The sequence below is a fragment of the Apiospora marii genome (genome assembly GCF_038362585.1).
Source record: "Apiospora marii strain CBS 49790 chromosome Unknown utg000011l_segment0_segment0, whole genome shotgun sequence".
NCBI lineage: Eukaryota > Fungi > Ascomycota > Sordariomycetes > Amphisphaeriales > Apiosporaceae > Apiospora > Apiospora marii.
In genome coordinates, this window is record NW_027117382.1 from 4309941 (window position 1) to 4333169 (window position 23229).

General features: G+C 54.7%; 10 protein-coding genes across 10 annotated transcripts; 6 read left to right on the forward strand and 4 right to left on the reverse strand.

Moving 5' to 3' along the window:
- Positions 1–1578: 1578 nt before the first annotated feature.
- PG985_014514 (glycosyl hydrolase family 43) lies at positions 1579–2595 on the forward strand (the record flags this gene model as incomplete). The annotated part of the gene is made up of 1 exon (XM_066834280.1): positions 1579–2595. The coding sequence occupies one exon, from the start codon at positions 1579–1581 to the stop codon at positions 2593–2595; it is 1017 nt and encodes a 338-aa protein (XP_066679020.1).
- A 2152-nt stretch (positions 2596–4747) lies between these two features.
- PG985_014515 (LPXTG-domain-containing protein) lies at positions 4748–6458 on the forward strand (the record flags this gene model as incomplete). Its single annotated transcript, XM_066834281.1, has 2 exons — positions 4748–5033; positions 5110–6458. 2 exons carry the CDS (start codon positions 4748–4750, stop codon positions 6456–6458), a joined length of 1635 nt encoding a protein of 544 aa, XP_066679021.1.
- A 546-nt stretch (positions 6459–7004) lies between these two features.
- Positions 7005–8752, reverse strand: PG985_014516 (acyl-CoA thioesterase II; the record flags this gene model as incomplete). Its single annotated transcript, XM_066834282.1, has 2 exons — positions 7005–8243; positions 8405–8752. The coding sequence occupies 2 exons, from the start codon at positions 8750–8752 to the stop codon at positions 7005–7007; spliced, it is 1587 nt and encodes a 528-aa protein (XP_066679022.1).
- A 2400-nt stretch (positions 8753–11152) lies between these two features.
- Positions 11153–11906, forward strand: PG985_014517 (uncharacterized protein; the record flags this gene model as incomplete). The annotated part of the gene is made up of 2 exons (XM_066834283.1): positions 11153–11709; positions 11774–11906. The coding sequence occupies 2 exons, from the start codon at positions 11153–11155 to the stop codon at positions 11904–11906; spliced, it is 690 nt and encodes a 229-aa protein (XP_066679023.1).
- A 486-nt stretch (positions 11907–12392) lies between these two features.
- Positions 12393–13821, forward strand: PG985_014518 (arginine biosynthesis ArgJ; the record flags this gene model as incomplete). The annotated part of the gene is made up of 2 exons (XM_066834284.1): positions 12393–12844; positions 12903–13821. 2 exons carry the CDS (start codon positions 12393–12395, stop codon positions 13819–13821), a joined length of 1371 nt encoding a protein of 456 aa, XP_066679024.1.
- A 369-nt stretch (positions 13822–14190) lies between these two features.
- On the forward strand, positions 14191–15346 carry PG985_014519 (uncharacterized protein; the record flags this gene model as incomplete). Its single annotated transcript, XM_066834285.1, has 2 exons — positions 14191–14294; positions 14377–15346. The coding sequence occupies 2 exons, from the start codon at positions 14191–14193 to the stop codon at positions 15344–15346; spliced, it is 1074 nt and encodes a 357-aa protein (XP_066679025.1).
- A 515-nt stretch (positions 15347–15861) lies between these two features.
- PG985_014520 (uncharacterized protein) lies at positions 15862–16533 on the reverse strand (the record flags this gene model as incomplete). The annotated part of the gene is made up of 2 exons (XM_066834286.1): positions 15862–16084; positions 16364–16533. 2 exons carry the CDS (start codon positions 16531–16533, stop codon positions 15862–15864), a joined length of 393 nt encoding a protein of 130 aa, XP_066679026.1.
- Positions 16534–17235: 702 nt separating this feature from the next.
- On the reverse strand, positions 17236–18654 carry PG985_014521 (uncharacterized protein; the record flags this gene model as incomplete). The annotated part of the gene is made up of 1 exon (XM_066834287.1): positions 17236–18654. One exon carries the CDS (start codon positions 18652–18654, stop codon positions 17236–17238), a length of 1419 nt encoding a protein of 472 aa, XP_066679027.1.
- Positions 18655–20305: 1651 nt separating this feature from the next.
- On the forward strand, positions 20306–21169 carry PG985_014522 (uncharacterized protein; the record flags this gene model as incomplete). Its single annotated transcript, XM_066834288.1, has 3 exons — positions 20306–20705; positions 20763–21000; positions 21088–21169. 3 exons carry the CDS (start codon positions 20306–20308, stop codon positions 21167–21169), a joined length of 720 nt encoding a protein of 239 aa, XP_066679028.1.
- A 145-nt stretch (positions 21170–21314) lies between these two features.
- PG985_014523 (uncharacterized protein) lies at positions 21315–23156 on the reverse strand (the record flags this gene model as incomplete). Its single annotated transcript, XM_066834289.1, has 2 exons — positions 21315–21429; positions 21496–23156. 2 exons carry the CDS (start codon positions 23154–23156, stop codon positions 21315–21317), a joined length of 1776 nt encoding a protein of 591 aa, XP_066679029.1.
- Positions 23157–23229: the final 73 nt, after the last annotated feature.

Consider the following 23229-nt stretch of genomic DNA (forward strand, 5'->3'; position numbering starts at 1 on the left):
TTCAGACAGAAGGGCATACCAAGCCCATTGGCATCTCCGTGCCGTCTCGGCGTCTCGTCTCTATGTAGTTTAAAGAAACGGAAGGACCGACAGCCGTCCGCATCTCGTCCATCATACGAACAATTTGTAGATTGATGGTTCTTATTTCATCTAATCTAATCTAGAACGAGCCCCCCTGTTCGCGGGCCTTTGGACTTTTGCTCCTTTGCAAATCCAGTCGGCCAATCTCTGGTCAATGGGCAGTGTTCCATTGACTCCCATGTCAAATTATTATGGGGAGTGATCGCCCCTGGCGGCAGCTTGCCGGGCTGGGCTAAGGTTTTAGAACGCCAGTCTGTGACGGGAAGTAACGATCGGCTCGTGACTGCTGCTTTTCTAGAACGGCCTTAGAATCTCGCCAACTGCCAACGCCATCCCCGGCAGGCTACTGCCGACCGTTTTGAGTAACAAACAGCCCGAGCCCGGACATATTTCAATGTTATCAAGTGGATTCACAAAACACTTCCTGCCTCCTGTTCCCTCCCTCCATCAGACCATACCCGACTTGGTTTTCTCGCTGCCTTGCCACCTGTCGGCAAACGGGCAAATCTTCCAAACAAGCCCCCCCAACTGGCCGGTCCAATATTTGTGAAACATCAGTATGAGCTGTCTTGGGTAACACCGCGCTGCCAGACAAGCCAGATTATACACGCCAGCACCCACAGAAGGAAGGAGGAAAGGGAAAAAAGGAACGAAGGAAAGGAGATTCGGCAGCAGCTAAGCTAGCCCCGGCCCCGAACTTGATCTGTAGGACAACCATGCATGCGAGCATGAGCCAGATGCAAATTGCCTCGAGCACCAAAAACCATGCGACGCTTGACGCTCCATCGTCCGGGCAGTGCAGGCCCCACCCTGCCTGTCCTCCGTACCTGCCTGCATTGAGTTCATCACACTGAGAGACATGCACCATGGGGAGCATACACCCAATCGCGCCTCCTCGACACGTTTTCTTGCGCCTACGCCTCCTCCTTCTCAGCCATGGCGGTCAGTATACGGGGTAACTGGGCACGAGTCCCATATCACCCCGGCCGTAACACAAACGACTTGATCCCTGTGTACATCAAGTTCGTTGTCAAGGACTCGTCTGCTTCGTCCAGTCCTGCCCTTGGGTGCTTGTTCCCTCGACTAATCGACTCAGCTCATGACCGCTATATAATACCTAACTGCTGTCTGCAAGCGGTTCGCCCGTTGCTTTTGGCCTGAAATTAAAGTCTTATAATATCCTCTCTTCCCGTCCTGTTTTCTGCTTCTCCCGAGGAAAGGTCTGTTGGATACGCCTCAACATTAGACGATACACCTCTTTCTCTCCTACTTCTCTCTTCTTTCACTCCTTGGTAGCTGCCCTGTCCAGCAAACAAACGGACCACATCGGGTTGCATCGTTCATACATACATACTTTTCTGGCCACCAGCAGGCCCGGTCCTGAACATCATCGCCCTGCCAATTTGGTTGCAACGCGTGGCATGCGCTATAAGACAAACGTCTGGCAACATCACGCTCTTGAAACAAGCATAAAGAGGCCCAGCCCATCTCAACAACATGAGATCATCCTGGACATTACGCCTTGCGGCACCACTGCTGCTCATCTCTACAGCTCTGGCTCTCCCTCAGCCATCTGCGCCACGGCTATGGCGCCGTGACGGAGACAGACCTCTCATCAACATGGACTTTCCGGATCCATCTATTCTCCAAGATAAGGACGGACAATGGTATACCTTCGCGACAGCCGGCAACGGCAAGCACATACAGATGGCGAGATCCGCCGCGCCAGGCGGGCCCTGGACGTATCTCGACACTGACCCCCTGCCAAACGCTGGGTCCTGGACAACTAACTCGAATACCTGGGCACCCGACGTTCGGCGTGCGGCCGACGGCACCTACGTTATGTATTACTCCGGACAAGTCAAATCGAACACCAAGTTTCACTGTGTTGGCACCGCCACCGCGACAAAGGTCACAGGTCCTTATAAGCCATCGGCCCAGCCATTTGACTGCGATCTCAGCCGAGGTGGCAGCATAGATCCTTCGGGCTTCTTGGATACTGATGGAAAACACTATGTCGTCTACAAGATTGACGGCAACTCGATTGGCAACGGCGGCTCTTGCAACAATGGTGTAGCGCCTTTCAAGTCAACGCCGATATTACTGCAAGAGGTTGGGCCCGATCTGATCAGCAAGAGAGGCAACCCAATCCAGATATTGGACCGCATCTCTTCGGACGGCCCCCTGGTGGAAGCCCCGGCCATCTTCCGGGATTCTGACGGGCTTTACGTGATGTTTTTCAGCTCGGGGTGTTTCACTTCACCGACCTACAACGTGGACTATGCCTACTCCAAGAGTGTCCGCGGACCTTACACAAGAAGCGAAAGCGGGCCCCTGGTCGTCACCAATGACGCCTTTGGCTTGACGGCCCCTGGAGGCGCCACCCCGCTCCCGGATGGCAGTGCAATCGTCTTCCATGCCGATTGTGCGCAAGGGCGGTGTTTCTTTGAGTCCAAGATAGGCATCATGGGCAACAAGGTACTTCTCAACGGTGTCAACGGACTGTACGGCTAAATGCTGCCTCGTCTATGTAAAGGCGGCGACCTTGACATGTGGCTGGTTTGCCACCTTGAAGATCAAGGAACTACCTCCTCACTCGTTTAATGGTAGTCGTCTGGAGGGCGCAACAAACGGAACGAAGTACAACTTGCATTTGGGCGGCGTTATTGGAAAATTCATATGGGGGCTTACTTGGGGTTCATGCATCCAGGGGGGCAATGGCCGTCTTAGTAATCAGGGTTCAGTCGGGGTCACCTTTGGCGTTTTGCTAGACCGGCGCGCTGGGATTCTGGATACCCACATCGGTATTTTATGCGCTTCCTTGGACAGACCATCGGACTTAGATATTACGGGTTTAATGCTCTGAGGGAGTCAGTCAGTCAGCCGCACCATGGTTAAGGGCGGCGGTGCCCTACGGAGTTCACGGTTATGATACAGCAGAATACTCCTATATACCCATATTGATAGATTTAAAGATATATACACAACAGGACGAGAAGGTTTGCAACATTCTCGTCTCGTCTCACTGACGACTTTACCACCAAATTCGAAGTCTTCTCATGTGTCTACCAAATCAGCGATGGGCGTCTGAATGGCGAATTGAGATGCATCGGGTGTTTATGAGGGCGCCTGCAGCGTCGCATGCGCTCTCTACAGCCGCCGCGATATGAGTAGCCTTAAGCGGTTGCAACAGTAAGGCGAGTCAGAATCAGCAGGAATCGCATTGTGGCATGGAAAAGTCATATTGCAATAGGGGGTAGATCTTTACGGAGGAAAGGGATCTAGGTTGAGCCCTTGGCCCTGTGCATGTTGGTGTGGATGGGCCACCAACTGCAAGCGAGGGTGGAGAGCCGGTGCCGAACGTGTGCTGTAGTGTGCGATGGACGACCTAAAAATAAGCGCTTTGGTGGTTCTAGCAGCAAAGTCGTCCTGCATCTGCATCAGTCCGGCATGCAAGCTGCATCCAACTCGTCACTCATCACAGTTCTTCATTCGCCCGGCCAATACACCCCGAAATGGTGTCTTCGTTCCTGACTCAACTGAGAAGGACACTTGCAGACATGCTTCCAGGCGCGTCATCAATGGTATCATTGTTCAATCGCTCCCTCCGTTGTGATATGACTCGCCTCGGCTGTCTGATTCCTACACCTACCAGCCGACCAGCTGTTAGTCCGGCTGAAGTAGCTCCATATCCAGGTCTGTCCATTAAGATGGGCAGAGTTTCTCCGCATGCAGTCCATCAGTCACTTTGATCGGACGACCCTCTAGGTTTTGTCGTGCAGAGTGTCCTCGTCTGCAAGTCATCATCATCGTCGCCCCGACGGACGGCGCCGGCGCTCAACAAGCAAGGCACATCTCGATCCCCATTGGACTCGACTTCTGCACTGATGTTGGTGTGGCAGCCCAGGAGTCCGGGGCTGGCCTCTCAGAGGTGAGAGAGTCCTTGGGCCGCTGAAGTCGCAACCGCCCGCGACCCAACTGCCAGCCCATTTTTGGACCGCCGCGCCGCTCAATCACAGCGCTTGAAAATGAGCCAAGACTCCGTCGCCCCCATCTGGTTGGCTCAACCCATGAGGCACGCCCGGAACCCATGCAGCTCTATTTCCTTTTCGGACAAACATCTAGCCCTACCGTCAACTACTCGAGGAAGCGTCCCCGGTATCCTTCTCACATCATCCATTGATGATGCGTGGTCAGCCGGGGAATTTTTCAATAGTTCGGGCGGCACATCCTGGTGTGGGTTCGTCAACACCACCACTTGCCGTATCACCGGCATCTCTTTCGTGCAATAGACGACATGAGAGCGGCAACGCAGTACATTAGCAGAAATAGTTGTTCCCACATCGCATGGCCTGGTGTGGTGTGATGCAGACGATTTCGTAGACTCATCTAGGTATATGTATACACGCTCCTTCGATCGCCTGTCGACATGCAGCTTACGTTCCTCACCCAACTACTTCCGTCGTTTCTATCTTTGGCTCGGTTTCCTTCCCTTAGTCTCTTCATGTTATACCCAACTATCGCGGCATAGATATTCACCAGCAGGCTGGCAACTTAATAATCTCCCAACTGATTACGTTCCTTTTGATATAATACCAAACAACCCTGACGTTCTCTAACTCTTAGCTGCGGCGCCTTTTCTGAATAACGCAAATCTCCCGGCGAGATGTCTTCGTTACCTTCTATCCTCACTTTAATACTCTTCTCCTTCATTTCCATCAACCATGCGTTGCAAGTTACGCCCAACTCCCCCTGCGCTTCATTTTGCGTGGACTCGAACGACTTGGATTACTCTGATCCAAACTCATCAAACACCCTAAACAAAGACGTCAACTGTCATGATAGGGACTACGCCAGCACGGCCTCCGGGCAGAAGTTCCGCAGATGTCTCAGCTGTCTCCAAGACAGCACTTTCTCCCAGGGCTCCGAGACGGACCAAGGGTGGTTTCTCTGTATGTTTCATCTCATTTCCTCCTGACTTATACCTATATACACACAGACATGTACACTAACGTGATGAACATGTAGATAACCTCCGATACACGTTTGACCATTGTATTTTTGGTTTCCCCAATGCCACTGATATTGAGTCGACACCCTGTTCGACGTCTACGGCGTGCGGCGGTCTGGAAAATGCCTTGACCGGCGATAAGCTCAATGTCAAAGGCGGCCTCGATCCGTACGGGTTCTGCGGTGCCGACGGCGAGGCCATGGTCAATACCCAGATCGAGAAATGCATATCCTGCGTGTCCGCATCTCAGGATCAGAAGTACTTGGCCAACTTCATGGTGGCCCTGGAGGCGGGATGCACGCAGAAGCCCGCAGCCGGTACCGCGGTCGGGCTAAACGACACCGTGTTCTCGCCCACCCTTATCGGCATGGTCGATCCCATCTCCTCTTCGGCTGCTGAATCTGCCGAGGCACCCGCGCTGGGAATACCGGCACTTGTGGGCATTGCCATCGGCGGTGTGGTTTTGTTATTGGCGATTGCTGGACTCATCTTCGTGCGTCGCCGCACCCGGAGAAATCGCCGCCAGCGCCTGGCGGCTTCTCTGGATGGCAATGCGCCAAACAGGCGCAAGGGCCATCGCCCTGCTTCGTCCCTGTCATTCAGGTGCCAGACCCATCTCTCGCCTCGGTCGCCCGGGTTCTCCTCAAACGTGGCAGACCCCAACACCTTACAGGAAGAAAAGATGACGCCGTATATGAGTCCGACGGCGGCCCTGGGCTCCAACCCCGTCTCTGCCTCCCCTTACTGGTCGCCTTCCATAGCACCGAGCTCGGGCTTCAGGAGCGGGGAGCGCAGCTACCGCGGTAGTCCGAACCTACGGAACATCGCGACATCTGCGCCCACTGTCCCGGACCATGTGCACTATTCCACCTCGCCCAAGGCCAAGGGCTTCTCCCCCGTCGACACGGCCACGCCCGCGAGCGCCGTCAGCACGAAGAGCACGGCGCAGCTTTTGCCCCTGAGGTCCTACAACCCGGCCGACTACACCAGCGTCACGCAACCGCCCATGAGTGCCGCCGGCGTAATGGACCACCAACACCACAAAAGTCCCTATTCGGGATACCATGCCGCCAACAATAACCACAGTAACCCGTACGCGAGCCCCACGTCCGCATCGACGGCGAGCCCGTTGCTCAGCCGCGCCTGGGAGCAGCAGCCGCTGCAGCGGACGGCTTGGGATCCCCTGCCGACTTTACCACAGCGATCCGGCCCGAACCATCGCTTACCGGCCGTGAAGGTTCTGGTCGGCAGTGGGGAGAAGGCGGTCGCGAACAAGGGGAAGAGGGGTAGTAATACGGGGAGCCCCGTCGAGTCGGAGGAGATCAAAGTGAGCTTTGCGGGGCCGCCGCCATATCGGCGGCAGTAACAAAATATGGGCATGTCCCAGTAGAGACACAGTTTCCTTTCTTTTCGTCGAGTCTTGATTGTATATAGAAGAGGATCCGGTGTGCATATTTCTGGGCTGATCGATTATCGAGCGAGGAGTTTGGGGGCATGGATATCGGGTGGGTTGGTGGCATTCGGGGCGGGTATGCATGGTAATAGGCTTCGGGAGCATATATACCACCATGAAAACAGACCAACACTCATCAAGAATTACCTCTGGTATCCTCAGTAAGAGGCCACTCCCTGGCTGTGTCACTCTCAGTCGTCCATATACGTCACTTGTACGCAAAATTCATAGATGGACATCGTGCAAACTATATTTAAGGACTATGAATTTCGACTATGGTAGGTATCGCTATGCTCATGCTTGAAAGAAAAGAAAAAGATACCGTCCTCCGGGATATTCTCACACTTCGCCCTCATCTCTTCCCTATTTTTCGTTCCCGGAGGCTGGCTGGCTGCTAATGAATGAAGTTTGTACAAGGTCAGACAGATACCATACTATACAAGTAAGTAGATTACTCGTTTACAGCTTGCTCGTTCGATGCGCCATTCGCGGGTCGGGCCCCTCCCGGCTCTGGATGATGCCGTCCTGGTACTCGGTGGCCACGTGCTTGCCCTGCGGGCTCCAGATCTTGGACAAGACGACGCAGCGGTTCGCCTCGACGCGCGGGAACGTCGCCTCTTGTATCCACCACTCGTCTCTGTTGGCCGCCTCCTCGTCGTCTTCCTGGTCTTTCTCGTCAAACTTTTCGTCGTCCTCGTGCTTGAATTGCTCGATGATAATGCGGTCGTGCTGTTCGGAATGGTGGCTGTCGTGGGGGCCACGAGAAGACGGACGCGACGGCCCCGCCGACGGCGAGAAGGGCAGGGATAGCGTCGGTGGGTAAGACGACGCGGACGACGACCTCCTCCGCTGCTCGTGCTCGTGCTCGTGCTGCTGTCGCATCCTCTCTTCCTGCTCTCGTTGCAGCTCCAGCTGGTGCTGGCGCTGGTATAGCTCATCTTCCTGCGGCCGTCGCTCCTTCGGTTGCTGGGTATCCATGATGGCCTCCTCGGGACTGACGTGCACGACGAACGAGTAGCTCAGGGTCGCGGCGCGCGCCAGCGACGACCCGAAGCCGACGTGGTTCCCGGCCATGAGCAGGCCGTTGCGGTCGGCCTCGAAGGCGTGCGTGAGGATGTGGGCGTCGGGGTCCTCCATGTCCTCCTTGTCGCCCTTCTTCTTCCTGTGCCGCTCCGACTCCCGCTTCCGCTTCTTCTCCTGCTCCGCGGGGGAGAGGATGCGGCGGTAGAGGATCAGCTCGCGGCGCTCGTGCAGGGGCCGGCCCCGGTTGTAGTCCTCCATGTCGACCTTCTTCATGTCGACGCAGGGGAAGGTGCCGGCGCCGCGCTTCTTGCCCGGCGGCAGCATGGCGACGACGCGGTCGATGTCGACCAGGGGCGCCGGGTCCCACTTGTGCGGCGGCCGCGTGTCCAGGATGTGGGCGAAGCGGCGCTGGGGCGGATCCTCCTGGGTCACCACCTGCGACGAGCTGGCCGGGCGGAAGGACACGAGCGCCGTGAAGCAGATGGGGCCCATGGGCGAGTTGACGGCGTCCGACAGCGGGTAGTGGTCCCCCGACGGGCTGCTGGTGGGCTGCTGCGGCTGCCGCGCCGTGACGGAGAAGTTGGCAAAGGCCAGGTTCGCCGTCGACACGGGCGTCACTTCGTAGACGAATGGCCGGTCAATGAGGCCGGCCTCGGAGAAGTACCCGTGGATGGTCTGTTGGTCATGGTCAGAACGATGGTCAGAAGCGTAGATGCTTCTGGTGGTGGCAAGTGCCGAAAGCGGGATTGGTATGGTACAGGATTGCCAAAGCATACTTGAGTATGCACTCAGCAGATCCCATCTCGGAGCCAAGAAGAAAAGGCAGCTTAGCTTACGTGTATGCCAAAGACCTTGCCCTTGTACTGCTTGCCCTTGCCTTGCTTCTCCAGCTTCTCGCGCATCTCGGCAAAAGCCTTGGAGGCGGCGAGGCCGGATTGGCTGTAGACGTGGCCTCCGTACGCGGCGCCCTTGAAGGTCATCTGCTCGCGCATCGGGCTGGGCAGGTCGATGCCCGGCATCCAGGACGCCCGCTGGCTCATGTAGCGCTTCGGCTGCTGGGCCCCATGCTGGTTGCCGTAGGGCTGCGACGGCTGCGGCAGCTCTACCAACTGCATGTACTCCTGGAAGGAGAGCCGGCTGCTTTTGCTGCCGTGCTCGGCATGCTCTGATTGTTGTGGTGACATCCTTCCAGCCGGCTGTTGTTATGTTGGACTTGCTTGATTGACGACCCCCAGTCTGTCGGTAGCAAACAATCAACGGTAACGATGTAACGCGCCCAATTGCTACCCGATATGTTCCCAGGATATAGATAGGCAGAGAAGGTTAGCCCCTGTATAAAAATAAAATCCAACGTCAGAAGAAGCTCTCAATTGCTGCTTTCGGGTTAAACGTCTAGCAGGGACGGACGGTTTTCAATTGACCGCTAAATGGGACTTTATTGGTCCTCTGGCTCGTTTTTTTGCTGGCTAGGCACGGAGGAAATAGGATTACGCAAGGGAGGAGGCAGGAAAACTGGGCACCTCGGGAGATTTCCCCATGTCGTTTTCAGCTCTGCAGGTACCAACCTTCACCGACCGAGGCTCGTATCGTGTGGTCGGATTGGCTGGCATCATGTGATTGGCCGGCTGGGTTTCCTGTCAACATCCAGACCCGTCGCTACCAAAGCAAGACCCCTCGATTGATAGGATAGGAATCCATGTTGGCTCTTCAGTATTTTCCCATAAAGTGTCGAGACCCCGAGCTCGGACTATCAAGTGGTCTTTCAGCGATGCGGAATCGGTGCCCGTCAGTAACGCGATCGGGAGTCTTTTTTTCAGAAGGTTGGGCACTCGAGTAGTGGAACTAGCACGCAATGGCACAGCGTGGGGGGTGCTCAACGCTCAACGAGCTTCCCCAGATTGACACCAATTGTAGTGGAGTAACAGCCGCAAGCAACATCCTCGTAGATTTCACAGACGGTGGACGGATTCAGGACAGCGACCAGATATTGCATTCTGTGTTTTGCTGTTTCTAATGGTCTGCTTATTGCCTCATTGACTCACTAGGTATTTCAGTCGGTTGTTGGGATGCTGGACAATATTCCCATGCTTTTGTGGTGGTCTGTAGCCGCAACCCCTAATGCGAATTGAAGGAAAACGGGAAGAGTGTATTGAAGAAGCTTCAATAAGGCAATAATTTCTGAGCCTCATCATGGGCTGAAATACTCGTATAAGAATAGATCATGGTGTCTTATGAGAGGATTCAGGCCACCCGTGTCGAGGCATACCATACCTACTCAAGGTATGGTAGCAACACTCGTCCCAGATGTAGGATTAATAGGGGGTTGTGACACAGAATCCGATGTGGTTCCAGCCAACGTGGGTTCGCTCATGAACTTGGTCTGTAGAGTATCGGTCAACTATTTCTGTTGATCATCCAAGACATAGTATTGTGTAAGATACACACACAACTTAACACTTCCTGTTACAGTAGACCTCCGCCACTTGAAGCGGAATCTGAGCTAATACGGATCATCAGTTGTGCGAGGCTGTGAATCGGATCTCCGGTATAGATGAAAGTCTTTATGATGAAGGCCACCTTAAGTATAGACTTTAAAAAAAACCTCTTCTGCGCCAATGAGTTGTGGTGTTTCTCTTGGTTACATGTCCTCACAATTCCTGCACAGAGAGTGATAACGGGTGAATAGGGGGTTTCCATTTGCCATGCCAGGTGGGCGAGGTCTGCGTATATCAAAAGTGATGAGGGGGCTGCCTGTCGCGCCCTTTTTGGCGGTGCCTTCCTGCCGCGCCTTTTTTACCACCGCTTTTACCTCTGTATTCACTTTCGCATTCAATTCTGTATTCAACCCGGCATTCGATATCGTATTCAATTCCATACCCAGGTCCTTCTTCACCAAGGTATTTAAACCTGTCTTCACCACCGTATCTACTACCGTCTTAACCACCGTCTTGACCACCGTCTTCACCTTCGTCGCACCCTTTTCGGCGGTGCTTTCTGGCGGTGCCTTCCTGTCGCGCCCTTTCCACCTCCGCCTGCCTTAACCTCCGGATTCACCTCCGGTTCACCTCTGGATCTAGCTCCGAACTCACTTCCACTTCCGGCGGTACCTTCCTGTCGCGCCCTTTCTACTTCCGACTGCCTTCACTTCCGGATTCACCTCCGGTCCACCTCCGAATTTACCTCCATATTCAGCTCCGAACTCCCTTCTACTTCCGGTAGTACTTTCTGTCGCGCCCTTTTCGGCGGTGCTTTCCGGCAATACCTTCTGTCGCGCCCTTTCCGGCGGTGCCTTCCTGTCGCGCCCTTTCAAGCAGTGCCTTCCTGTCGCGCCCTTTCGAGCTCCGCCTACCTTCCTGTCGCGCCCTTTCGAGCAGCGCCTTCCTGTCACGCCCTTTCGAGCAGTGCCTTCCTGTCGCGTCCTTTCGACCTCCGCCTACCTTCACTTCCGGATTCACTTCCGGCCCACCTCCGAATTTACCTCCGGACTCAGCTCCGGACTCACTTCCACTTCCGAATTCACCTCCGGATCCACCTCCGGATCATCCACACCTATCGGAAACCATACAATCCATCACCAACCAACGATGTCGACGCAGCAAGACGAAAGCGAGCAAGATCCGCTCACCAAATGCGAGGTTTGTAAAAAACTAGAAGACCATGGCAGAGCAACGGAGTTTGTGCCCCTTCCTTGCGGTCACGATTGGTGCCTGAACTGTCTGAAGAACGCATTCATGACAGCCTGGAGGTTCGGCTCTACACAACCCCCGAAATGCTTCAAGGACCCCTGCAAGGGCGAGGAGATAGAGGCAACTACCGAGATACTGGAACTGGTGGGCCCCGAGGTGGCCAGCCGGTATCTGCAAGCTCGCATGGAGCACGAGGCCGACATCAACACGACTTCGTATTGCCACCAATGCTCCGAGTTCATTCCGGCGCCCTTCGTCAAAGACGGCAAGATCGCCATCTGCCGCAAGTGCGAGGTCTTTACTTGCAGGCCTTGCGGTCGGGAATGGCATCCGGGCCAGTGCGTCGAGGACCCGTACGTCATCATGGCAAAGAAGTTGGCCAGGAAGTGCGGCTACAAGCAGTGTCCCGGTTGCAAGAGCCTGATCGAACCCACCGAAGGATCTTACCATATGCAGTAAGTCATTAGCCTATACGGCATTTTCCCACCCGAACCTCAATCAGGACTAAATACCATTTAGCTGTCGTCGATGCCGCTGCAATTTCTGCTACATCTGCGGGATCACCAAGGATTGCAAGTGTGACACCAAGGATTGCAAGTATGACACCGAGGATAGCGAGTGTGACACCGAGGATAGCGAGTGTGACAAGTGAGCAAGTCGGGAATAAGCGATGAGCTACGCCGATAAGATGACGGCAGCGATGCCTCGGAGATGGAGCATCGTGGGTCCACGCGGGAAACGGAATCGCATATTGCGCTGTTGCAGGCAGAAAATGACGGTAGATAGACCGCAGTCCATGGGTTCGGTTATTCCTTGGGAGGAGCAAAGCAACTTACGGACGTCCCAAATTCTGCACTTGCACACTGCAAGAAACTGCTACTCATACGAACTTTTCTGAATGGATTTTCCTCTCGTGATAAAAGTGTGTCTCCAATGGCGTTGTTCAATTGAGATATTCTCTCTGCGGTAAGGGGATAAGAGTGGTTTTGGGGGAATTGTACCATTCGCCGTCCATCGGTCAAGCACCGGTGTCATTCTGCCGTTCTCCACCGCCATATTTCCTACTGACTGATCTACAGAGTTGACTCAAGGACTCCTCGTAACAGAGAACATAGTTTACGTCTCAATTGCTATTAAGATGGTGATGCTCACTCGGTTACCTGCCCAATGGGGCAGGCGAATGTATTCCGCGTCCACCAGTGGCACTGTTCCCGCGGCGAAGAAGAAGTACGTGCCCACCAGTGGCACGTACCCGCGAGGGTTCCAAGTCTCGGGCACCGTTGTCGGAGTCAAGCCCAGCAACACCACCAAGCCGGACCTCGCCTTCATCACTTCGGATCGTCCCTGCGCGGCGGCGGCCGTATTCACCAAGAACAAGTTCCAGGCCGCCCCCGTGACGTTCAGCCGTTCTCTGCTCCAGCAAAAGAACAATGCGGGGCTCCAGGGCGTCCTCATCAATTCGGGATGCGCCAATGCCGTGACAGGCAAGGGTGGTCTGGAGGACGCCGAGGCCATGGCTACCGAGGCCGACAAGTCGCTTGGGGCTGACAAGGCAACCATCGTCATGAGTACCGGCGTCATCGGACAGAGGTGGGCAGCAACTCCCAAAAACTAGCCAAGGACTGACTCATTGACTAACACGCATCAGACTACCCATCAAGAAGATTTTGGACAATGTTTCTGTAGCTCATGGAAAACTGGGCACATCTCATGATCACTGGTTAACTTGCGCAACAGCTATCTGCACAACTGACACCTTCCCCAAACTTATCTCCAAGAGCTTCAGCCTCCCCTCTTCTCCCTCAGTAGAATACCGCATTGCCGGTATGACCAAGGGCGCAGGCATGATCCACCCCAACATGGCTACGCTTCTCGGCGTGATTGCTACTGATGCACCCATTGCTTCGTCGGTGATGCCAGGTCTGCTTAAGCACGCCGTTGATAAGTCCTTCAACAGCATCACCATTGATGGCGATACCTCGACTAACGACACTGTCGCTCTTCTGGCCAATGGTGCTGCGGGTGGTAAGGAAGTCACTAGCTCGAGCTCAGAAGATTACCGGGCTCTCCAGACCGTCCTCTCCGAGTTCTCTACCGACCTGGCCAAGCTCATTGTCCGTGACGGCGAGGGGGCTACCAAGTTTGTTACCATCAATGTGACCGAGTCCTCCACCGAGCAGGGCGCTCGCAAGATCGCCAGCACCATTGCCCGGTCACCGCTCGTCAAGACTGCCCTGTACGGCAAGGATGCCAACTGGGGACGCATTCTGTGCGCCACGGGCTACTCGCTGATCACGGAGCCCGGCGCCTCCACAGAAAACGAGATTACGGAAATCATCCCGGAGAAGACCAACGTCTCGTTCGTCCCCTCCGATGGCAGCCCGGAGCTGAAGCTGCTCGTAGACGGCGAGCCGGAGATGGTGGACGAGACCAGGGCGGCGCAGATCCTGGAACACGAGGACCTCGAGATCCTGGTTCGCCTCGGAACGGGCAAGGAGAAGGCCACATACTGGACCTGCGATTACTCCCATGAATACATTACCATCAATGGCGACTACCGGACATAGAGTAGAGATCTATACATGTACCAAAGATGATAGATAATGCAACCGTTCTGATACATGTCACCCGCATCCGAAAGCTACAGTAATGGTACCCTTAGATTGCCTTGGAGAAAATTGTCAGACAATTTCTATGTCGTTAGCTGCAGTCAAATCCATAGGTAAGCATCGTATGTAAGCTGCGCTTGCTTGGGAGGTGGTTGCCAGCAATTAGCCAATCAGCCTAGTTGGTGGGGCACTCTAGCTAGACGCGTCGCGGGACAAATTACCAGCTTGACACCGCGTTAAGTGTTTTCGGCCTGCAGTCAACCCATCAACCAGCCAACTCCCGACCAGGCGTATTCCACCACAGCAACCGACACATAACCAGACAAAATGCCTCCCAAAGCAAAGGAAGAGGTCGGCGAGTCGTCCACATCAGCAGCCAAGAAGGCTTTGACTGCTGCGACCAATGGCGCCGTCAACTACGAGCTTCCCTGGTGAGCAATACCCTGTTGAAGCTCTCTCTACCGACACCAAAGACGACGAGAACTAACCAAGGGAATTGTGAAAAATCTACAGGGTAGAAAAGTACCGACCCGTATTCCTCGACGACATCGTCGGCAACACCGAGACCGTCGAGCGCCTCAAGATCATCGCCAAGGATGGCAACATGCCGCACGTCATCATCAGCGGCATGCCGGGTATCGGCAAGACGACGAGCGTGCTGTGCCTGGCGCGGCAGCTGCTGGGCGACAGCTACAAGGAGGCGGTGCTGGAGCTGAACGCGTCGGACGAGCGCGGCATCGACGTGGTGCGCAACCGCATCAAGGGCTTCGCCCAGAAGAAGGTCACGCTGCCCGCGGGCCGCCACAAGGTCGTCATCCTGGACGAGGCCGACTCCATGACCAGCGGCGCCCAGCAGGCCCTCCGCCGCACCATGGAGATCTACTCCAACACCACCCGCTTCGCCTTCGCCTGCAACCAGAGCAATAAGATCATCGAGCCCCTGCAGTCGCGCTGCGCCATCCTGCGCTACGCCCGCCTGACCGATAGCCAGGTCGTCAAGCGGCTCCTACAGATCATCGAGGCCGAGAAGGTCGAGTACAGCGACGACGGCCTAGCGGCCCTGGTGTTCAGCGCCGAGGGTGATATGCGACAGGCCATCAACAACCTGCAGAGTACCTGGGCGGGTTTCAACTTCGTGAGTGGCGACAACGTCTTCAAGGTGGTCGACTCGCCCCACCCCATCAAGGTCCAGGCCATGCTCAAGGCCTGCTACGAAGGCAAGGTCGACAGCGCCCTCGACACGCTGCGCGAGCTCTGGGACCTGGGCTACTCGAGCCACGACATCATCAGCACCATGTTCAAGGTCACCAAGACCATCCCCACCCTCAGCGAGCACAGCAAGCTCGAGTTCATCAAGGAGATCGGCTTCACCCACATGAAGATCCTCGAGGGCGTCCAGACGCTGCTTCAGCTGAGCGGCTGCGTGGCCCGGCTGTGCAAGATCAACATGGATCCCAAACGGTTCGAGGCGCCGCGTGCGTAATTTCAACTCGGGGGAAGAGTAGACGAAGTTCAAATGCGGTGGCGTGATGGGAAATGGTAAAAAGACTTGCATGGCATGGCGTTCACGAGTTTAATGATTATGTGCTTGGCTTGGATCTCTGAGATACCTCTTCCTCAGATAGATGAGTAGATAAATCGTTTATGAGAGCATTAACTAATTTATCTTCGTGGTTTGTTTGCGTAACACTGAAAGACTTATTGGCACAGTCAACATCGTCACAATCTGTACGATGTCTGATATTCCCGAAGAGCCAATTGAATGCATGTAAATTGAACACTGGAGCCGCACCCATCCAGTAGTATTTGGAAATGGAGGTATATGCACCCAAGACAGAAATCATTCGAAAGAACAGTAGCACATGTTCCCTTCCAGAGGTCCCTAGCATGGCACATCATTTATACACAAATTCTTGTATTTGTACGCACACGAAACTATGAAAGTCCAGAACCTTTTTTTCTCCCTTTCACTTTCCCTCGTCCACTTACGGCGGTGACCTATTTCCTTCGCTGCAGCTCCTCCTCCGCCTCGCGCAGATGCCGGGGCCTCGGCGGCGGCGCCGGGCCGCCCTCGTCCTCGGCGAACTCCCGCTCGAGGGCCTCCCACTTGGCCCGGTCCCGGGCGATCTGCCGCTGCATGCGGAGCCGGTACTCGTACTGCCGCATGTGCGAATCGGCCTCGATCATGCTGCCCAGAATCATGCCGGACATCTGGATGTATCTGCATGCGGCGGGTCAATATCCGGAAGCGTAGAGAGGCGAAAGGGTAAGGTAGCAGCAAGCTGGGCGGCCAGGACTCCCCGACTAAGCAGGTTATGTTCGTTTGCTTCATTCCCATATACTGGCTTGCATCACTCACTATCTCCGTCAAGGGATGCAGTGGGACTTGTATGCCATTGCTTCCTGAGAGTGGACACATAGAAAAGCAGACATGATATCGACAGACGGGAGAAAGAAAATAAGAGGGGAGAAACTCCAGATCAGGAAACAGGTCACTTACACCTTGAACTGAATCGTTAGCCCCCGGTATATGGGCGAGAAGGCGTACGCGGCAGCGCCCAGGATGGCAGACGCAGCGCCCCATTTGGTGGCACCGATAACCGCGCCGCGCGTGGCCTCCCATTGGGCCTCGTGGACATCGGTGGCATTCAAGGCATCGTGGGGCTTCATGTTTGCTTCCCTTTTTTGTATATCCTTATTTGCTTTTTGGGTTTCTGTCTGCCGGTCTCAACGGGAGGTACAGGAGCGCGCGGTCTTTTCTCCAAGGTGGGGAGGAGACACTACGCCCAGAATTGGCAATTGGGTGCCAATTCGACGCTGGACAAGACTCGAGGAAGCTCGAGTCTCTAATTGGCCTCGGGGAAATGTAAAGTATGTAGGTTGCAATGGGATGCAACGCAAGCACGTGAGATGGGGAACGGAACGAAGAGCTCTCTGATGAATTCGGAGGTGTTGTATGATTAGTGGACGGACGCTACCGGGGTGTGCGGGCGCAAGAGACCGGCCCATTTTGCTTCGTCATCATGCCATTTACCTTCCGTATCCGCATGCAAACACCGAACAGCTTCAAGCCAAAGCCCGACTCGGCTTTCACATTTTACATGTTACAACGACCAGATTGAAAAACATTCAAAGTGGATTTTCAGCGACACTCATTCACCGTGTACTCATCGTCAGGTGTTGTTGTTCTTCTTGTGTGTTAGAGGAGTTCTAGTCTATATACTTGACAAAATCTTGCGCGATCGATCGCATTGCAATGGCATGAGTGGTGGTTCCAAAAACGAAAAAGTGAGCCGAGTGATATCTAAACAGCAACAACAACGCCACCAACGCCCATATCCATGATCTATCTATAACACACTCCCTCTACCCTTATGTCAAAAGAATATCGTATCCATTCTTAGTGATACGAATCTCTTCGCTACTCATGCCGTACTTGCGCCGCACCAATTCGAAAATGATCAGCCCGGCACTGGTGCTGGGGACCTGCCGAATCGTGTTCCACCAAAATCCGCGATAGAACCACCGCGTAAGGCTGATCCCGTCCCTCTTGGCCTCGGCCGCCAGCTGTGCCCACGTTTCTTGATAGGCGTGGTAGTATGCTCTCATCATCCTCCACTTCCGGTGTGGTTTTTCTGGATTTGCGGCCTGAGTCTCTCTAAGCCTCGTCGCCTTCGCGTCCAGCTCTTCCAGGTGATCCCAGTGCTTGGTCTGGATATGGTTCAGGGGGTGCAGTAGGATCTGCTGTCCGAATGAGGCGCCGATGCCCGCGAGCAGTAGGAAGACGGGCTCGATGGCATAATGCGGCCTGATCACGGTCGGCTTGTCTTCGTGCCTGCTCTGGTCGCTCCTCTTCTTCTTCATGTCTTTGTCCGTCGGGCGCTTCATGGCCAGAAGATCCACGATCTCCTGGCTGAGGCCGCCGTAGTACCACCGGACGAAATTGTAGTACCCTTGGGCTTTGACGTACTCGAAAGTCGTGAAGAAGAGGGCGCTTCCCATGGAGTCCTTCATGAAGCTCAGGCCCCAACCCGCAAAAATGCCGCGCAGTCCAATCTCCCGCAACTTCTCGGCGCTGAAGGACCACATACTGCGGGGTTTTCCTTTCCCGCTGGCCGGCATCAGGTCGCGGTGATCGTAGCGTGCTTGGATCGCATCTAGTGGTGCCGCCAACACGCTTTGAATGCTGCCTGCCAGGAATCCCGCCGTGAAGGTTTCCAAGGGTGCCGGTGGCGGATAGGCACGCTTGTTGCCCCGCGCACTCTCCGGGTGCAGCCTCCCCAGAATATGCAAGTAGCTCGTATACAGCACGGCGCCTACGCTCACGTTGGCAATCAGCGGCGGCAGTACCTGATGCGGAATTACGGCCCAGCCGTCATGGCGCACAGCGCTCGTGAGTACACCCGGAGTTGTGGCGCGCATCCAGGTCCAGGTCTGCTGCAGGGCGGCGGTCAATCTGCCTGTCGCACGGTCACTTCCCAGCGGGCGGACATTCAGCTGGGCCTGGGCCTGGGCATGATGAACGGAGCGCGCATATGCGAGGTAATCGACCCTGGTCCGGAAGAAGGCCTTGACGGGGGCGCGGAAGTAGAAGGCGATGGCCTGGGAAGTCAGCGCCCGCACCGAAGCGGCCGAGGCGGCAGTCGCAGCATTTTTTCGCGGCTGCTTTTCCGGCAGCATGCCATCCGTTGGGATGACGGGACCGGGGCCTCCTCCCCCTGGTCCTGCGCCAACTGCATACTGTTGGTTGTTTGGAAGTGTGATAATGGTATCACCGCGCCTGGATGTCATGGTCTCCACAGCTCATTTTGAGAGGCGCCTTTCTTCTTATCATACGTCGATTTTAGCTGGCTTGCTAGACGAAGAGATCTGGAATCTGGAATCTGGAGATCTTGGGGATCTGGTCCGGGAACTTGGTTCTTGACTTGGCAGCTGCGAGATTAGGTGCGTTTGCGAGATTCAAAAGTTAGGCGCGGTCAAAACCGGAAGGAGATGACGTCGGTGTCAGCTGTGACCACCTGCGCCCCGTGACTTTCCATAATCGAGTCAGACGGGCTTATCGGGTGCCCAACCATCAAAATGCTCATCACCAAGTCCATAGCCTACAATATCGGAGCCTTCGTATATTTGGACACATATTCGGTTCTTTTTCTCTTTTTCCCCATCTTCAGCATGTTCCTGTTGAAGAATACCCTGGGGTTTTGAAGCATGTGTCTTGGAGTTGATTTCGCAACTGATCCAGTCATGCGACAAGATAACACGATCCAAGTACCATTTGCAAGTCAACCTCATCAACAGTAGGTCAATGATACTGGACATTGCATGAGCGGGATTTCCAACCCTTTTGTGTTTTTTGACGAGCAGCAGGTGCTTGGAGTCCTGGACTCCTGGCAGCTCAGATACTCTCGATCCCAAACCCAAAGGTGCATCCAAGACAGGCTCTAGCCTGCGGGGATCCGATCGATTGAGTCTCCCTGATCAAAGCGCTAAGCTTTTGCTTGCGGGATGGGCATGTCTGATGAATCATTACAAGCGAGGATACACGTCTCTTCAATTTCTTTTCTGACAACATCAAATTGCAAGCTACTACTATGCAGCAGGTCCAGTATCTACACACCTTCACGAACGGCTGAGCAACGTTTCTGCCCTCTTAAGCTTATGTAACCTTACAAATTGCCTGATCAGAATGTTAAGCTGCATAACCCGGTGCCCGGGGCACGCGAGCTTCCCCAGCTCTTCGTGTCCCTTTCATATGATTGGATGACGGACATGCATGCGGGCAGGCATAAGGCAAGGATCATCCGGTGTGATACCCCACAGATCGGATGTCGATCAACTGCACACGGGAAGGAGCCTCAGCTCCGGAAATGGCATGCTCCTCCGTGCTGGAACTTTGCAAGTGAGCCCTGGAGCACTCGAATATAACGTCACCATTTCTCTCTGCAGATGTAGGGGGTTTGACAGTATGAAGTAGTGATGATCCCAGCCATACTGTCCCCAAGGGACCGGACACGCTAAAATGGATTACACGCACATATCGCACACCTACGTCTTCTCCCTCTCCGGATGTGATGCGCATATCATGAATGGTACTGTACGATTTCGCTTGGATTCTTTTGCTTTTCAGGGACTTCCAAAGATGGAGCCTCGATGATCGACGCAGCTTAAGGACAGTATGCCCTTGTGAAAGGATTCCCTGATAGCTTTCTCCCTTGGAAAAAGCAATATGTTCTCTCGTACTAGAAATGGTCTTAGAACTCTAACAAATCGCTGTACTACAATACGTCACTGTCACCACCACGAATACAGTCAAGCTTCCTTTGCTTCGCTCTTTCTTAATAAACAGATCAACACCCCCATATACTCTGCTTCTGCTGTGACACACAAGTATAACCCTTACTACAACAAACCATCTCCCTTCAGTACTACCACAACCGCCAAAATGCCCGCCAGAACATCCAGGTCCGAGCCGCAATCCCCCTCGAAGAAGCAGAAGAAGCAGCACGACCACGAGCAGCGGGAACCGCACGAGCTGGCTTCGGACTCCACCACGGAGGAGACGGCGGACGAGGACAAGAAGGACGCCTACCCCAACGGCACCAACCACGAGAGCAAAGGTCGGCACGACACCACCACGACCCACGCGGACGAGGAGGCCGAGAAGCAGAAGGACGGCTGCGAGTGGCGCGACCAGCCCCCGTACCGCACCGAGGGCAGCAACGAGCACGCTACCAAGCACCACGAGGCTCAGTGTAATTGCGGTCGCATCAAGTACTGGCTGAGCCGGGAGAAGCCGCTGGCGTCCAAGTACTGTCATTGCACAGATTGCCAGAGTTTACATGGTAAGTGTTTACACCCCTCCACATAAGCATGATAGTTCTTACATATCTTCCTCCCAGGTGCACCCTTTCAGTGGGCGGCCATTTTCAAGAAAGAGGACCTGCACTTCGAGAACGGTGCCAAGGGTTTGGCTTTCTACCACGCGCAGAAAAAGCATACGTACCATGACCTGCCCTGCAAGGTCAGCTGCGCATACTGCCACGCGCCCATCATGGACGAGGGGCGGAACATGGTGTTGATGTTCCCTGCCATCATCAAGTTCAAAAGCGAAGAGGCCCGGGAGGCGTTCCAGCCAACGTTAGTGTTGCCCATTTTCTCAAACCCAAATGTCACGACTTGTTGAAGCTAACCTTGGTGAATCAGAATGCACATCTTCTACTCAAGACGTTGCCTGGATATCGTAGATGGCAAGACGAAATGGGCTGAGTTGGACGAGAAGAGTGAGGAGATTGCGGAGACGGGCTAAGGGAGGCAACCCTCGATCTGTATAAGGGGTATCATTATCCGGTTTTGCTCTCTATAATGCGCTAAAAGTAACCCCAATCATGCAGCAGACTTGCCAATTTGTACACATGCTGTACACCACCATAATCGACTATGTATATATGCAATTAAGACATAAGATCTTCAAGAATCGCTTCTAGTTCTTCTCTGCGGAAGGGCAAGCTTAGCAGCTCTGTTCCCAGAACATCTTTACGGCTGGTAATCATTTGATGATCGTGGAATCTGGTAGTTCATGTGAGTAACGATTGCTTTAAATTCGTCAGGTTATCTGGAGGAGGAAAAACTTACTCTTTGAGTAGTGTACGGAAAGCCATCTCCGAACTGCAGATGAACTCCTCGACCGCCTTGTTGTATAGAATGCGGTACTCGACACCGGGGTTTTCGCCCCCGGACATCCCCTCCTCATCGATCGCCAGCAGCACCTCGGTGACCAGCAGGCGGAACAGGTTCTTGGCGTTCTCGGGCAAACTGCGCAAGACGTAGGTAACACCCTCCTTACCGCCGACGCGGCGGGCTTTGCGGCCCAGAAGCTCGTGCACATCGTCGACAACGTCAATCTCCACAGTAAAAGGCGCAAAGGTCGTACAGTCGTGGAAGACGAAGTTGAAGGCGGACCGGATGCCGCTGTCCCACAACAGCGAGAAGTCCGGGGTGTCTGCGGAGCAGATCAGCTGGATTTGCGGGTGCGATGCCAATTGCGCCAGAATGGTCTGCGTGCCGGCCCTGCGTAGCGGCACGGCGTCGACGGAGTTGATAATGACGGTAATGTTGATATCGTGAGAGGACAAGAGCGCCTTCAGGCTGTCCAGCATAACGGAGGGGTTTCCGGCAGGTAGCTTGTGCGACGGATCAACGGCGCTGGCGACTGTGCCCAGCATCTCACGGATCGAGGTCGAGCGCACATAGCCGTTGATGACGACAATCTTGCTGGACTCGTGGTCGGGTGTCTCGTCGTACAGGAACTTTGCGAATTTATGTAGGAGTGGGCGTTTGGAGCCATAGCCATATAGACATATGCTAAAGCCTTCTGATAGCTCAAAGGACCATTGGGCAAAGGACTCGGTATGCCACGATTGAAGGTACTCGATGTCTCCAGCGTGATGCTCTTTGTGTTGGTGCAATATAGAGAAATATTCCTCGTGTGTGAGCAGCTCGAGCGACGCAAGCGTATTGCTGGACGTTTTCGCGGCCCCGGGTCGGTTCTGTGCAAAGTATAACTCGTACGGGGGCAGGTCTCGCGGTGGTGTCGGCGACTTCTTGCGTGGTCGACCCCCCTTTCGTCCTGGTACTGTCTCCTTTTTCTGGCGGCCTCGACGTTTCTTGGACGGCGATGCCGCTGGAGCTTCCGAATCGTCGGCTTCTTGGGTCCTTCCTTCAGCGCCTTCCTCCTCTTCCTCCTCTTCGTCCTGACTCGAGTCGTAGATCTCCTGTGCCAGTTCTTCTTGTTCGTCCTCGTCACTGGCATCACCGGCCACCACGCGCTCAATCAAGGCCCTAGCACTCTTCTTGCGCGCGGAGCGGTCGTTTCGTCGCCATTGCGGGGTCTCGCCGCCCGTGAAGCGAGTTGCTCTCGAGGGTGTCGTGATGTTCTTTCCTGCGGATGCCTTTACTGGGCTCGCCGAGGTCTTCACCTTCCGTTTCGGCGTTCCTGCCACCTCGGTTTCCTCGACGCGGGCCTCTGCTGTATCTGAAATTCCGCCAAGCGCATCGTCATCTGAGGGCACATCGTAGACGGACTTCTTTTTCTGGCTTGCGCCATTCTCTGGCTTCGAGGCCGCTGTTGGCCTTCCTCGGGCCCGCTTTGCCGGTGACGGTTGTGCGGCCTTGTCGTCGGCTTCGTCGTTGGTTTGCTCTGCAATCTTTGCTGGTGCTGCCCTTTTGCGGGTGGATTGCCTAACAGGCGCAGCACTTGCCGGGTCAGGACTCGCTGCTTTGCGGCGTGGCGCCATTAGGTGATGGTGCTATTTGATAACGAAGGTTCTCAGCGACACTGCTTGCTATGCGACAAATTGGCGTCTGCTC